The sequence below is a fragment of the Xiphias gladius genome, chromosome 20 (genome assembly GCF_016859285.1).
Source record: "Xiphias gladius isolate SHS-SW01 ecotype Sanya breed wild chromosome 20, ASM1685928v1, whole genome shotgun sequence".
Taxonomy (NCBI): domain Eukaryota; kingdom Metazoa; phylum Chordata; class Actinopteri; order Istiophoriformes; family Xiphiidae; genus Xiphias; species Xiphias gladius.
The window spans coordinates 13,385,914-13,402,101 of NC_053419.1; the positions used below are offsets into that span (position 1 = coordinate 13,385,914).

General features: G+C 41.4%; 2 protein-coding genes across 3 annotated transcripts in view; one reads left to right on the forward strand and one right to left on the reverse strand.

The window, feature by feature from the left end:
* The window catches only part of LOC120806125 (WD repeat-containing protein 70), a 39,020-nt gene extending 33,691 nt beyond the window's left edge, over positions 1-5,329 (forward strand). For both annotated transcript variants that reach the window (XM_040156891.1, XM_040156892.1), the window contains exons 16-18: positions 1,185-1,301; positions 3,748-3,910; positions 4,721-5,329. In XM_040156891.1, the coding sequence (XP_040012825.1) occupies positions 1,185-1,301; positions 3,748-3,910; positions 4,721-4,808 (368 nt within the window). In that variant the 3' untranslated portion in view covers positions 4,809-5,329. The remainder of the gene's footprint in view (positions 1-1,184; positions 1,302-3,747; positions 3,911-4,720) is intronic.
* A 4,276-nt stretch (positions 5,330-9,605) lies between these two features.
* On the reverse strand, positions 9,606-15,862 carry gdnfa (glial cell derived neurotrophic factor a). Its single transcript, XM_040157906.1, has 3 exons — positions 15,775-15,862; positions 14,619-14,849; positions 9,606-10,950 (listed from the first exon to the last, which is right to left on the reverse strand). Exons 2-3 carry the CDS (start codon positions 14,821-14,823, stop codon positions 10,391-10,393), a joined length of 765 nt encoding a protein of 254 aa, XP_040013840.1. The 5' UTR covers positions 14,824-14,849; positions 15,775-15,862; the 3' UTR covers positions 9,606-10,390.
* Positions 15,863-16,188: the final 326 nt, after the last annotated feature.

Below are 16,188 nucleotides of genomic sequence, written 5' to 3' on the forward strand. Positions count from 1 at the left end.
GTGGATCAACAGCCACAGGGCACTGCTCCACGCAACATCCATGTGGTCTGCAGTCACGCTGGATCACGCTAGGGACAGGCACCTCTCCCACCTCTGCTGGCGTGATCTCCTGCCGGTCCATACTGCACAAAAACACACACACAAACTACCCCCCTACCTGTCATCCTGTCATATCACCAACGCACGAGGCTGTCATCTCTTTCGTGCGTGCCTCACACTCCTTTGCCCCCGGAGTGAAGTCCTGAACCCACAGGGACTGAACAGCTGCCGACATGTCGTGCCTGATTGGCTGCTAAGACCCAATTCATATGGCATTTATTGTTTGGGCTACTGCAGCCTTTTCAGATGCATCATGTGATTTCATTGCCATGCCAACAAGGTGTGAAATAGGCAGGCATTTGACTGACACAAGCAGCAAGTGACGCACTTGATGCCCTGGCACTGGAAAATTAGAGGTGACAGGAAGCAAGTGATGGCCCATTGAGAAAAGCGAGGGAATCTGTTAACAGTAACCTTTTTGCTTAATGTAGCGTGGAGGAGAGGAATTAACACTGAACAGCGACAGGGATCCTGAATGGAAAATCACTTTATCTAGCCCTTCAAAAAAAGTGTCTCTTTGTAACCCCTGAGGATAAGAGCTGAGGACACACTCACTTTACTTAATCACAAATGGTTGCACACACACTCTCTCTCTTTCTCACACATCTGAGGGAACTCATTCACACTTACTCATGCACGCGTTCACTTGCACACTCATGGATTTAAGTGCTGGGGGCCTTTATTGTGATAGTGTTCACAAAAGTGTGAAGAGTGCCACAGTAATTGTCTGAATCTAAACATAGGGGATATAATGAATATGCTGGCGTGCACTGTGGCAGCAAGAGTACATGAGGAGAAATGCTGCCAGAAAGCAACAGGTGTGCATATTTTCACGTAAACGCAGCGCATCTTCTACAAGTGTAGTAGTAGGTGAGATTTAATGTGTTTCAGCACTTTCTGAAAACACGTATAAATCTCAGCTTTGCATTTCTGTCTTCCTTCAGGTAAGTAATATACGTGGGCTGCAAACACTGAACATATTGCCAGGCGCCCTGCCTGCTTATTTGTGCGGCTGTGTTATGTGATCTTGCAGTTTGAGTTACCTAAGCAACTTGATTATCCATGTTTACCCTGTGTGTCTCCAGCTCATGCCTTACCCATGTTCAGAGAGGCCCGACAGCGGAGTACACGAAAACAGCTGGAGAAGGACAGACTTGACCCCAAGAAGTCCCACAAACCCGAGCCGCCTGTGTCCGGACCAGGTAACGTGCATTTGTTTTTGTTTTTTCTTGCTTTTATTAGTGCCAAACACTAACTTAGAAGAAAAAACAAAGTAACAAAAATTGACAAAAGAGTAAACAACACAAGAAAAAACAAGAAAAACAGGATATAGTATCTACAGTAAATGTCCCTGGTAGACAAGACATGTAATGAGCAAAAACAAAATTCCCGGCAAACACTGTCATTTAAAGAGGAGTAAAGTAATGAGGTATGGCTAAGGTTCTGCAGTTGTTATTGAAGCAGATTATTAGTAATGTTCGTAAGTGGATGAATAAATGATTCTGTTTGAGGCCGATGTACAAATCCAAAGTTGTTGATGTGTTTGTGTTTGGTATTATGCAATCCAGCTGAAGTCAAGAGCTATAACAGCACTGCACCCACTTGGCCTCTCAAACATTCATTGTAGCCTGCTGTCGCCTCATATTTTTTAACTGCTGGGACATAATGTTGCATGGTGAACTTTCTCTGGAACCCATGCTCGATGTGTTTATATTTTTACTGTAATACACACATCCACAAATGCTCCACCTATGCATAATCATGGATACAGTTTGAGCTTTATTCCAATAAGCCAAGGTGCCAGAAAACATTTCCTACTTTATTGTATTCCAGCTGGCTCATTGCTGTGTTTGGTTGTGTCTTTTCACTTTCACTGTTTTTTTACTCAATCCTTCAGTACTATGTACTTACAACAGTCTAATGGTTCCACAGTGCAATAAAGTGCACTTTTTTTTCTCAGATTAAAAAAACATGTTTAAAGCTTTTGAGATGTGGAACATACAAAAAGTAGCCAAATTCTAAAAAGGGGATTCTGAAAAATCATATGAAATAAGATTTTTACAACAGAACTACCCAAAAAAAAAAGCCACGGCTGTCTCCTAAGGCAAATTAAATGTTTTGCATTTAAAGGAAAACGTTATTTTTCACAATCAGCGTTTCTTTGTGTTCACTGTTCTAAGTTGTCTAAGCAAAAAGAAATGCTTAACTCACATAATAAAGACTTCATAAGTAAAAACACTGCTCTGCTAAATGACATTAATTAAAAATTGTTAGAGCAGCCAAGCGCTTTTGCAGGGTGTTGCATCTAAGTATGAAAACATGGTGGGTCACAGAGGTTGAGAGAACAACAGAAAATAAATTCAACAGTCTGGAAATTAAAATCGAAGTTCATTTCATGAAAATAAGTTTGTCTACTTCATAGCAGGCCAGTGGTTTTGAGATGACAGGCTGTCTTTATGTTGTTTATCCTCTGTGTGAATTGACTTGCATAAGTGCAAGGTAATGCTTGGTGGTTGGCTGAATGCTTACAAGCAATGGAAAGAGGTGCCTCTCAATCCCCAAACAACCCCACTGCCAAGCTACAGCAGGAAATCCCTGTCCGTGTGTGTGTCCGTGTGTGTGTCCTTGTGTGTTTGTGTGTGTGTGTGTCCCCGTGTGTGTCAGTGTCCGTGTGTGTGTGTGTCCGTGTCCGTGTCCGTGTCTGTGTCCGTGTCCGTGTCTGTGTGTGTGTCCGTGTGTGTCCTATCCTTGTTCTTTTAAGAAAACCATAATAATGTCCTCTCTGGAAACTGGGAAGTCCCCCCCCCCCAAAAAAAGCTCCATTAAGTGCAGTCAAGTCCAGCCAACAGCACAGACGTACTGTAACTACAGCAGAGATCACTGTAGCTTTTATGCACTGCTTTCTGAAATGACAACGGAAGAACTGTACAAAAAAAAAAATCTACCCAAAGTAACAAAAGCTCACTCTGATAACCTAATAATTGAATAACCTAATAACTGTTTAAAACTTTTGTGCACATCCCACTATAGTATAAAGTATTGGTAGCATTTTTATGAAAATATAATAGTGTCATGTAATGTAATGTAATAAACTAAAATAAAAAACTTTAGTGGATTTCAGTAGTGTACATGCCACTAATGCAATTGTTATCTGTCCATGTGGTTATACATTTGAAGGAACTGTTCAACACTTTTCGTCTTCGACGCCAAATAATGTAACTGTCTACAGAGAATAGTAGATTAACAGATGTTGACATCATCTGGCAGCAAAGACTGGCCAATAGTAGACTGCCATGTCAGTCTTTGCTTCACTAGTAAATACATAATTTGTACTTTATTTATTACATCATGAGGTTTTTAAGAGGTACAGTTGTGTGCATTGCTGTCTGCCACTATGGTAGCAGAACTTGGGGGCTCCAAAGTCAGGGATTTTTAAATTCTACACCAAAACTTTAATTAAAGTGCTTTTTTTTTTTTTTTTAAAGAATTAAAAATTGTAGTTGAGAACATTTTCTCACATTAAAAAAATATACATTTTTAACATTAGAAAAATTCTGTCATCTAACATTAAAAAAGTCTGTGTGGTTTTTTTTTTTTTTTTTTTTTTTTCTTAACCGAATCTAATTCAGAAATTATGTGTCCTGACAGGTCGTGGAGGCAGAGTAGCAGCTCATGGTGGCACTCTGTCTTCATTCATTGTGAAGAACATTGCTCTGGATAAAACAGATGACAGTAACCCACGAGAAGCCATCTTACGTCACGCCAAGGACGCTTCAGATAACCCTTACTGGGTTGCCCCGGCATACACACAGTAAGAAAACCTATTTTCATTTGTAAAAATATGAATCATTCAAGCACTCTCTGTCTGCCTCACTGTTTCTTTCTTCCTCACTCTGTCGTCTTCTCTCATGTCTGGGTTTCCTCTCATTAGCAGACAGTGTAAGATGAGTACTGGGAGTGTTGCTTTTGGTATTGTGATAGTACTTGGGTTTCTTCCTACCGGTTGTGACACATAAATGTTTAAAGAGCTGTACAGTTTTACAGGTACACACTGCAAACTGCAGAAACGAGAGTAATGGACAGCTTTAGATCACTATCAGACTCAGACAGCTATGTAAGCATGGAACAAAGCTGTGAGCCAAATCAAACCGTCCGTTTCGTATACAGTACTGCAAGCAAACAATCTTTAGTATAACACACTAGTGATGTACATTGTAGTAGATAAATCAGATGACTTGCACCGTCGGTGACAGAGCTCTCTCTCTCTCAGGCGGCAGGTTAATAGTCACTATCACGGCTCTCTTTGCTCCGCTTGGAGACAATAAACATCGAGTTAATTCAGCTGAGGAGCAGCACTGTGGAAAAGCAGGTCTAGACCGGGTCTGAGTTACTGCACACGCCTCTGCTTCATGTAACGTCTGCAGCCAGAACTTCCGTTAGCCTCAGATGGCCCGGATAGAAGAAATGATTTGTCTGATGCACTAAAATTATATTATTTCATTTCTTAAAGCTCTGTCGTCTGGTTTCTTGAACTAACAGTTCATTGCTTTGCTCTGAAGTTGTCTGGGGGGAAAAAAAAAAAAAAAGTTAAATCATTGCTTGTTTTTGTGAATGCCTTTAGGACACAGCCAGTGCCTGTGTTTGCAGAGGAATCAGAGGAAGATGAGGAAGCTGACAAGGAACCAGAGTGGAAGAAACGGAAGATCTGAGAGGCTTCAAAAGCAGCTCATTTTAGATAGGATAGTTTACAGGGTGGGCTTGTGGTTGGATATACAGCACCGTTACCACAAGGTCTCGGGGTCAATCCCAGAATACTGAGTTTCTGTCAGAAACTCTGCATAGGAGCATCAGTTACTGTCCTAAATTGTACAGTCTTTGTCCTCCATCCTGGAATTTTTTTTTAAGTGTATATGTATGTATATGCATGCTGTTGTGTTAGGGGGAAGCATATAAATGTACAACCATAATAATTTTAACTGCGTTCATTTTCCTCTCATAGCAAATTCATCAACCACTGGAAGAATTTTGATTTTTATGTCTGTTTCGATTGTATGGGCTTTATTTTCATAATTTCTATTGTCCTCTCCGACCACATCTCCAGAGTTTGCTAATGCCTCATAAATCAGCACCAGATTTTGTGGTCTGGTTCTGTTCATCAGCTATGAGGAACAGTTTGCTAGTTTGTAAAAAGTAAATTGCAAAGAAATACAAAAATTTCAGCCAGTTTTAATTTGGAATGTCTTTTTTTTTTTTTTTTTTTTTTTTTTTTGAAGGTTTACCTCGAGAACTACATAAAACTAGAACTACATAAAAGAATTTGTATTTTCTTGTCAAACAGTGATACATTTTATCCAAAGTGAAGTTTGGAGTGAAAGATTTGTTTTTAACAACTGATCACAAGAATTCTTCTGCCAAATATCTTTTTTATAAGGCACAAGCTCAAACCTGCAGATATACAATATCTAGTATATCAAGTCAGATATACAGTTAAACCCAGATCTAGTCAAAACCAGGGCTTTGATTCACTTAAGGTATTTACAGGTTACTTTTTGCACAGATATTAACACTGATGAATCAAGGTTTTGTTTCAAATTTATTTCTACTAATTCTTATTGAAAATGTCTCAAAGTTCACTTACTGGCTTTTTCTGTAGTTTTCAACCACGTCTTACAGTCTTCCTAAGCGAATACAAGTTTGCTTAGTTGACAGCGTTAATTTGCAGATGAAGACTATGAGACTATGGACTTTAAATTAAGATTATGGAATTAACGCAAAGGTCTAGAATGAACTTTCATGATCAAACTGCAGTAACAGATTGCATCATATTTCTAAGGGGTCCAGTTGCTTTCATGCTTAAATGTTTAAGGTTAAACATAGGTGTGGTTACAACAGTATATTATGTGTTTTCTTGCATTGCCTTTGCAAAAAAAAAAAAAAAATCTGGAATTTCTTTTTCTATTTGAATCCCTTAAATGACCTGTTCAGTGTCAATAAATATTTTAACTGACCGAGAACACCACAACATACAGAGCTAATGAAAGCCATGGTTGTGTTCTTAACACATTTCTCTGGAATGCAACCTCTGCCCGTCTCATGTGAGTGGTCTTTGTTTTTCAAGTACAACTTTTTTGTAATCAGAAATTTTGAATTACATGGTTCGTGCCACTGCACGAAAGTTGAATTTAATTGACACAATGACAACAGCTTCCACTGATATCTGATGTTGCCTTATATTGTACAGACATGGAAAGTCTTAGTACTCCATATTTGTCATTTAGCTGGGGTTTATACTCAGTGACTTACAGTGGGTGAAACTATAGAGCAATCTTCTGTCAACCCTTGCCAACCAAAATTACAAGCAGACTAACTGAAAGTCTGTGTTCTGGCAAACGTCCTGTTGCCATAAAATCACTATTAAACAAAGAAATAGCACAAGAAATAGGGGAGGACTAAAACAGTGAGCAATGTTTTTAAAAAGTTACGAAAGTAGAGAAGAGAGGAGATCAACTGCATGGGGGAGAAGCTGATCTCAAGCTCGTCACCGCCACTAGTGATGAGCCAGCTGGCATGAGGAAAGGAGAAGCTGACCTCCAGGTACATCACTTTAAGAAGCAGTGCAGACCTATTAAAGGGTAATTTCACCCAATCTTAAAAAGAAATATTTTCTCACTTACAGTTCCCCCGATTGGGTCTGAGGTGAAAGTTGTTTGTTTTGTGCTGCTCAAATCATTGAGAAGTTATACTTTCATTTAAAAAACAAAAAAAAAAAACAGGTGGGCACTGTAATTTTCTGCAAATGTTATTCAAACGTGAGTAATATTTACCACAGCAGAAAAGGTGTATGTGGGACTCAAAACAAGCTACAGTGTCCAATAAAGTGCCAGTGTTGATAGTAATGAAGCAATAATGCCATGATCGGGCTCAATGATGTGTTTTTAAAGGTTTCTGGGCATGATGGAGGTCTGTGGCTGCTATACTTTCAGGTTTTGGCTTGTTAGTAGGATCAATTCATTGTTGGTTTTGGCCTTTTCGTGGAATTTGTTAACAATTTGAAAAATATAGAACATCACCACATTTGTCCTTTCGCTCACAGAAATGAGGAAGAAAACACCTTGTGACCTTGTAAACTGTCTGAACAGAGGCAGGATTTGCATGGCCAAACACCTTAAATATTTAATTATTAGGCCTCAGTATTGAGGCAACCTGGCCTAGGTTACGTCAAAAAACTGACTATTTTCACAGCTTTCAAAATGAAATATTTAAAAGCAGTGCCATTTTAATGGTCAGTATTCTGAGGCCTGAAAGACTTGCAAATTAACTCAAATGAACCCAAAACAGCTCTTGTAATACATCTGCCATACACTGTATACAAATCTTGAGTCCCTGCTTAATGGCTCACTGTCTGCACCTCTGCCATTTTCTCATCAGCATTTACATATCTTCTATGCACAGTGGAAACATTCTTGAGGGCCTTGATTTACAGCTCAGTGGCGCTTTACTGCAAGCCTTTGTTTACTGTACGACCCTGGGCTGGTGTTCAGGAATGCAGAACAGGAGGGGACGCCACACTGTACAAGCCATCTCTCAAACCATCCTCACAATTCTCCATGGAACCCAAATTTTCATTCCCATTTTACATGATGCTTGTGTAAACATATCCCAGGCCAATTAGCGCCATCTGGCACCAGTGCATTATTGGACATGGCAGAACACCAGGAGACACGCTCATTAAATAGAAACAAGTTTTATTCTGTAAAAAGTTATAAAATGAATATTGTACAAAAATAAAGTTTGCCGAGAGCTTTGGTTCTGTAACACAAAACAAGTGAGACGACATGACAGGTTTTTTTCACAGAGGTGTTAACACAAGGAGTGAAAACAAATGCAATCCTTTTTTCTAATATTAACACTGAGGATTCCTTTGCGTCCTTACCTTTTTGCTTATTTACTTTTGCATCAAAACCGGAGGACTAATCGCCAAGGAACGGTCGAGCAAACAGTCATTAAGATGAGAGGGCTAGTGGTCACTTTTCACACACTTTAATGTACGGTGTCGAGGAGTGACGAGGCGCTCAGGCTTCTGGGAAGTCTCCTAACTGCACATTCTCATCTGGAAAGGCTTATGCGCAAATCAGTTGTTAAAAGGGAAGATGATCCAATTTATGAGGTATGCTGTGATAAAAGCTAGAGGTTTTTTTTCCCCTCTCTGTGTAGTGTTTGGCCTTAATTCAGCTTGATGCAGTGGATTTGTTCTGTGTGCAGGGGGATTACACAGTAAAGCTGGCTTGCTTGCTGCTGGGTGGGCACAGATACCTTGGTCCCTAATCCGCGCTAGCATCAAGACCTACCCGAGGGCTCTCTTTGTTCCACTTAAAACGATCCCCTCGCAGGGTCTCGATGGGCACAGCAACATGCTTTTACAGAGCCTACTGTTTTCCTGGATGTATACTGCTGCTATCGTTTGGGAATAAACTCGGCTGAACAAGTTATGACATGTAGAAAGCACGCTGAGCCTACCCATCGCCTTCATGTTCTTTTGTCAAAATGTCTAGTCTTCAGATATTTACGTCAGTTTTGCGAGACATCCGCTACAGTAGCTAGAGCTTCCTTAAACTGCCTTCACCAAAATGCCTTTGCCAGCGGGGATATTTGGTTAAGACTCATGTTAGAGGATCGCTTTCAAATCCCCTTTCAGGGAGTAAGACCTGTCTGTCAGAGCCGAGACAGAAACACAGGCAGTCCCATGAACTTTAAAGCCTATTGGGACGGTAACCACTGCAAAGCCTTTGCTCAGACTTGGTGCAAGGCCAGAGCGAGGTTTCGGGTAACGTACACTGATAGTCGGATATTCTAGCAGCTTCTGTACTCTGTGACTCAAAGGATTGATCCTCAAAGGCACCTACAGATCCTCAGAGAGATGACTACTCTCCGTTTGAGATTTCAGTTAATAGATGTGATGGCTCCTGTTTAGAGAGACACTAAATATATTCCGGATAATTAATTTGAAAATTGTTATGAAAATAAACAGCAGCAAAGAGTCATTTGACTCCTTGTAAACATACAGTAAAATGATGTCATAGTTGGATTAGTCTGTACCCAGGTGCTGTGAGGAGAGAGCAACATCTGAAGTCCCCCGACTTTGCGTGGTCACATTAGTGATAATGAGGTGAATTGTCCAAAAAAAGAAAAAAAAAAAAAAATCTACCCTGTCATCCCTCAAAACACTCCAAAACAACAGATCACTTCAATCGAAAATCTTCTATTGGTCCCCTCCTCTGTGTCTCTTTCTACACTCCCTTGACTTGATAGCGAAAGATGATTTTTTTTGGACTCATGAATTGAGAAACCCTGGAATCTAAGTGAAGCAAAAAAAGCATTATTAGGATGTGTGTGTGTGTGTGTGTGTGTGTGTGTGTGTGTGTGTGTGTGTGTGTGTGTGTGTGTGTGTGTGTGTGTGTGTGTGTGTGTGTGTGTGTGTGTGTGTGAGAGGGTGTTTAGCAGTTGTGGATCACCATGTAAGATTTTGCATGAGAAAATGCTCCACTTTGGCACCATCCAGGACAAACAAAGCTTTTCAATAAATAAGAAACACAACAATTTCTTTCATAAAATGGATTGAAATAAATAACAATAAGTTAATTCCATCTTAATAAATATACCTCTTACACACGCGTGTATATATATATGATTGGATTTTATGTAGATGCGTTGCACCAGAAAGTCTTTGCTGAACCCTGGTGTGGTATGTGTCATCACTTGGCTCTGAATTTAAATGTCAACAACCAGACTATGCAGTGGAAGTGATTTAGACTGCAGATGAAAATGCTCCTAAAATCTCTGCATTTGTCTGCAGTGTTCGGAGCCAGCTATGGAAAAAGTGATGTTCCTGGGAAAGTGGCTTCGTCCAGAAAAAACAAGCCAACCAAAGTCAGAAGTTTTTCTTCACTCTCACCTTTTTAGACAACACAGTCAGCAAAATCTGGGAGTGTAACAGTATTGATTCTTCTGCAAGTCGGTGAACAGCTGATACATGTCTGCATGTGTCTGACTGAACCGTCAAATACTTCTCAAGGGATCTGGAGGACTGAGTGTGAGCTGTCAAAGTTAAATGTACAGTCGTCTTCTTTGATGACTACTGACAAACATGAGAGATGATACACTTCCTCTTGGGCCTCATATGCCAGTTTCCAAAAGCAATCCCTCCCTTTGCAGTAGCAGCTCGTAAAGGCGATCCTTAGTTCACTGATGCTGGACACCATCACCGTCTTTTCGTCACGTCCGTGTGACTTCCTTAGACACAGCCACACTTCCTAGCAGAATGCTTTTTCAGTGTGTGATACACCACATTGTCGTCCAAGAAAGACAAGTCATCGTCGAATGCGATTGGTCGACAGCAAGTGCGAGAGGGTGTGTCCTTGTCCAGCTTCTTGTTGTGTGTGAGGTTGTTCAGGATCTTGTCATAGTTGGTCTCCGCCTCCACGCAGGGGCCGCTGCAGTATCGGAAGATCAGCTCCTCTTTAGTCTGGTAGCCCAGCCCCAAGTCCGTCACATTGAGATGGACCTCCTTCAGCAAGCAGCCTCGACTCTGCACCGATATCCTCTCCCTCCCCTTCTCGCCTCGGCCTCCTTTACCGCCTCGACTTCCCCCTCGCCCCCGGCCCCGCCTCCTGTCGCCATGTCCTCTCCCCTCGGCTCGCGTGCCCTCTGTGTTTGCTGCTCCCCTCTGTCTCTGCTCCCTCCGTCCCCTGGAGCCCCCGTTGGGCTCTGATGATCTCCGGAGTCTGCCAATGGTAGCCTTGATAAACTCCATTACATCATCAAACTGCTCTGGATAGGGACCTGCGATGTCATCTGGAAGATACAGCAGGAACAGATTCACTTAAAAAGATGGCTTTGAAATAATAACGTCGTCACTGACATGGACACTGAAATGTCACCTCAACAATACTCAGCAACATGCTAATCAACGATTTACGGCTGTCAAAAAGACCCGTGAGCAGATAAGATAGAACTGTCAAGATGGCGGTGCGTCAACAAGAAGATCCTTTACTCTCCCAAGTGCTGGATCCTGTAAAATAATTTATCTCTTACGGTATTTTATCTAATGCTGTAACTTCAGTATAATTATTTTGCACCACAGCTTGCACACACATTGCACTACAATGCACAATGTAGTGTGCATTGCCGTGTTTGTGCCTTTTTCTATTGTTTATTGCTGTGTATTGTGTATTGGTGTGTATTCTTGTGTGCACCACTGGGAGTGGCAAATGCAATTTCATTGTACTTGTACAGTGACGATAGACATTCATTCATTCAAACTTTAAATATCCCTGTTGGGGGATACGTAAATACATGAATGGTATGGAGACACTGCACGACTATAAATTTTTCGCCAAAAAAAAAATTTATATGCATTTAAGAAAGAAATTATCATTATGATGGTGGGCTAACTCGCATCATATTATATTGAGAAAAATGAAAAATGAAAGGATAGATAAATAAGGTATACATATATAATACGCTTGTCCGCTTTTTTATGGAGAGTTAGATGACAAGATTGATAGCACTTTCATCTCTGTTAATCATGAAGCTGCAGCAGCCAGTTAGCTTAGCTTAGCACAAAGACTGGAAACAAGGGAAAACAGCTAGCCTGGCTCTGTGTAAAGGTAAAAAAAAAAAAAATCCACCTAGCAACACCTCTAAAGATCACTAATTAACACATTATACCACTTTTTTTTTTAATCTGTAAGAAAACCAAAGTGCAAAAACAACAAATTGTCATTTCACAGACGGTTATGTGGCGCACTCTTTCTTGGCTCTGAGCAGTAACTTTCTGTCTCTTTTGCTTGCCTGGCACCTGCCCAGCCTTATATTCAACGGGCAGATAAAACAGTGGTATCGACATTTTCATTTAACCCTCCGCCAGAAAGTGAAAGCGTGTATTTCCCAAAATGTAGCTTTCAATGCACAAATGCAGACATGTATGGGAACGTGCAGAACTGAATAAATGCACTACTGCCAGTTCAGTTCAACAGACGATCTAGACTGAGGAATCATTTTGCACACAAAGGGAATGATTTGTTTGTTGTTGACTGAATATGCTTATTGTCAGCCAGCATAAGCACATTAAAGTGTCCAAAAATACGTGCTGACCCAAATGCAGATAATGCTCATAAATACTGAGAAATGTGCAGATCCAAAATGGTACATGCTGATTTATAGATTAGTCTTGGGTGGAGGAATGCAGAATGGAGTCCAGAGTCATTCATATGGACACGCAGGTGCCGTGCTTTAACTCCCTCTGAGATGGCTCTTGGGAGGATGAGTTGGAGGCTGAAGGTCAGAGGGTGTTGTCAATTCCATTTTGAGATTTGTTTGAGCCAGGAAGGAAGGGCACATATACATCTATAGTGATGGGCTGTGGGCAGACTTCGTTTTGCATTAGTAATGTGGCCAGCCTTTCTACTGACAGTGCTGCCTTCGTCAGGTTTCTAGCTCATAAAGTCATGAAAAGTTTGGTTTCAGCCATTTCACGCAGCAGTTGCCCGCATTGATACAGTAGGCGCAGACCAATTAAACCGCCGAGAGAGATGCAGTGCGACATTCTTCTTCAGTCATTTCAAACTTTGATGGATGTAATTTCAGAATGCAGAGACTTCAACAGGCCAAATAAATAGAAATCATACGCTTTGGGTCGTTTAGATGGAGCAGATTGTCGTCTGCTTGAAACTCAAAACATGCACCAGCGCAGCTCTCCACCATCTGCTATGTGGAGCGATGACGACTGATGGAAAGCCTTGGACCCTCCCTAGTTACATGTTGATTCTATTATCGAGAAACGTCGCTCCTACTGCAACGCCTGCAGGTCAGGCAACAATAAACTATGTATGAAGATCATGACGACACACTGTTCTGAAACGAATCGATTACACCAACTCTAATTACACTACCTGGGTGTGTCTATACGTGCCCGTGTGAGTATATGGTTGTGTGTCGTCGTGTTGTACCAGTCTCAAGAAGTCATAGCGGCAGTGTGCGATGTCTGGCGGGTGGTGTTGTGGTAAACACGGCCTCTCTATTTTAGTGTCACCTATCTCTCCTCTCTTACCTGTTCTCCTGGCAGAGCACAGGCCATCTGATCTGCATGTGCTCCACAGCTGATTGGGCCGCCGCTTGTATATCAGGTGAGTCAGGGCCAATCTGTTTGGACACACCTGCCCTTTGATTTAGATACCTCCTATCAAATGTCAACTGACAGGCAGGGTGGCGAGAGTCCACACCTGCTGACAGACTGGACTGGTAGCAGCAAATGGACTGATTCATGATGCAAATTGTGCCAAAAGTTTGCATAATAATTTACTTTTTAAAAATAGTCTCTGACACACTACACCAGCATGTTTGTTGACTGAATATTACGATATCAGAGTGTACAAATATTGTCATAGATTTTTTTGTTAGGAGAAAACCCCCTTGTTTTGCGACTTTACCTACAAGGCAAAAGACCCGTCCCCTCTTGGAGCTACAGTGTTTTTTTACAGTTAGTGCATAGTTAATGGTCCTGGGTTACACAGCAGTTCAGTGACGTCACCACGGTCCAAACAGAATATGAGGTGGCCTGACAAACATTTGTCCAAATGTTCCATTCCTTATCTAGTTCTTGGCAGCATTTCCTTGTGTATAGAGATGATACAGTGTCACATTGATCCAAACAAAATAAATTCCTGCCCACTGTTGCTGTTAAAATGAACATAAACACCGAATTCCGCACTTGATGCTTCAGATTTTCCGGTGTCGTCCTGCCTCTCCCTTGAAAAATTCTTGCGACCTGGTTCACACTGGTTTCTCTAAAAAAACGCCATGACTTCGGACTTCGGGCAGATAGGTAAATGTCACGGGTCCCTAAGTCGCAGAGAGGCAGAGGCGAGCATGAACAAATAGAGAAGGGAAAATGGCGGGAGCAACTACTGTTTGGAATTGGAGCTGTTCATACTTTTATTCATGTTGCTGGCTTGTTTTGACAGCGGTATGATGTAACCCACCGCAGCAATAAAACAGAAATTAAGATCTTCCATCCGATAACCTGCCTGTCTGAGAGCCTTATCAATGTAGGACTCTCTACTGGTGGCTCAGCCCACTGGCTATCACTTTACATGCTGTTTCTCAAGTGTAATTAGTCAAGAAAGGCCAAATTACTTGGTGAGCAAGCCAACTGTGTAAAACTCATGTCTGAATTGCCCCGGTTTAAAAATACAGCCTACAGTATGAGCTCTATGTGCTGCCTACTATTCCTCTCAAGAGTCAACACATGGTACATGACAATGGGACGAAAAGATGTTAGATTTCACTTCTCCCTTGACATTTGAGCGGTTAGTTGCATGTCATTTAACGGAGGTTTGCACAAGCAGCACAGATCTATAACGTGACCCTCCCATGTGGGCCAATTTCCCGCCATTCAAGTGACTTATCACAGGGACTGCACTGCACAGAAGATTTGATCAAAACATGCCTGTGTGCCTTACATTGGTTCTCCATAGAGATCTCCTGCAGGTTGTGGTCTTCACGCTGGAACGCTGGCTCTTCGTCCTCCACAGACAGGGACACAGAATCAGTGTAGCTGCTGGGGAAGTAAGTCCTCTTGGCTGGCTGAGTGTTTTGGTAGAGAGGCCGTGTAGCAACAGAGCTCAGGAGCAACAAACACGTGGCCAAAACATCCCATAACTTCATCTTAGACTCAGTTCCTATGAAGAAAGCTGCAAAAAAAAACAAACAAAAAAACAAAAAAATACGAGAGGATATTTTATTTGAAATAGGGAGATGAAACAAACAGATTGAAACAACAACAACAAAAATGACAATAAATTAATCTAAACACGCCCAGAATATAGGCCAACTTGTGTTTATGATGAAGTCAGCAAAGTGTTTGAAACAGTGTTGTAGCCAGACCGTCCCTGACTCATTCTGTATTAATAACTATGCGCCATCAATTCAAGAGACTTTGATCCTCATTTTGTCTCTGTCACATAGTGGAGTTTGCTGTAAATATGAATATCAGAGTAAACACACCACAACACTTTGATTAAAGGAATAAAGATGGAATATGGCCTTTAATGGACTTGATAATGTCACGATATCGATAAAATGTCGTAAAATAATAGAGAACGAATAATAAAACAATGCGTAAAATTGTGCGTAAAAGTAGAGCATTGGGTTAAAATTACAAACAACATTTGTGGTTACCCAGCAGCCTGCTATTTCTTTATTGTGTGCTGATTGTCAGACCTATGCGGATTATAAAATGATACACTCCTGTTGTTGTGATATCAGGAGGGTGCGCCTCGCACAAAAATGGTTGGTTGAAGCACGCACCAAAGCGTGCTGGCAAGCATAGCCTAAATAATGGTGTGAGTTGACCAGATGGCGATCCCCAAAGCTTACGTGACTCTGTCTAATGGCACGTTGAGTCTGCAGTGAACCTAAACAGCTATGCATGGATAAATACTGGGCTTAAACATGCGATGCAAAAGTCCTAACAGTTGCCTTTACACAAGCACAAGCTCTTTCAACGTAAATAACTGCGGTGAAGCTTGCGTGCCCTTTGCGCACAGATAATCTAAGGATATAAACTTATTTTATGTCACACTCTCAAATTAGAAGAAATTATAATGCTTCACTAACCTTAAATATGGCCCATGCAGACCTGGAACTCGCTTGGCTGTTGGTGTTAAAATCCAAACAGAAAACGCGACTCATTTAGTGTCCCGAGCTGATTCAACTGCAACCAATCGTTTTAACAGCCACGATCCAAAAAAAAAAAAAAAAAAATTCCCTTGAAACAAGTTCAAAGTCAGTTTGTGTCCGAATAGAAAAAAAAAAACCTAAATAACGCACCAGGTGTGTTTTTCATACTCCGATCCAGCGCACCGACCAAACCGTGCGTCCCTCCACACTTTGGAGTCCAAAGGTAGGTGTTGAAGAGAGCAGACCAAGTGCCACTGCGCCTTACGGGGTACAGTTGCAGTCGCTGATTAATTGGATGCTACGTTTCCACGTTGGAAATCCGAGAGAGCTCCACCATCTCCAACTGAAAGG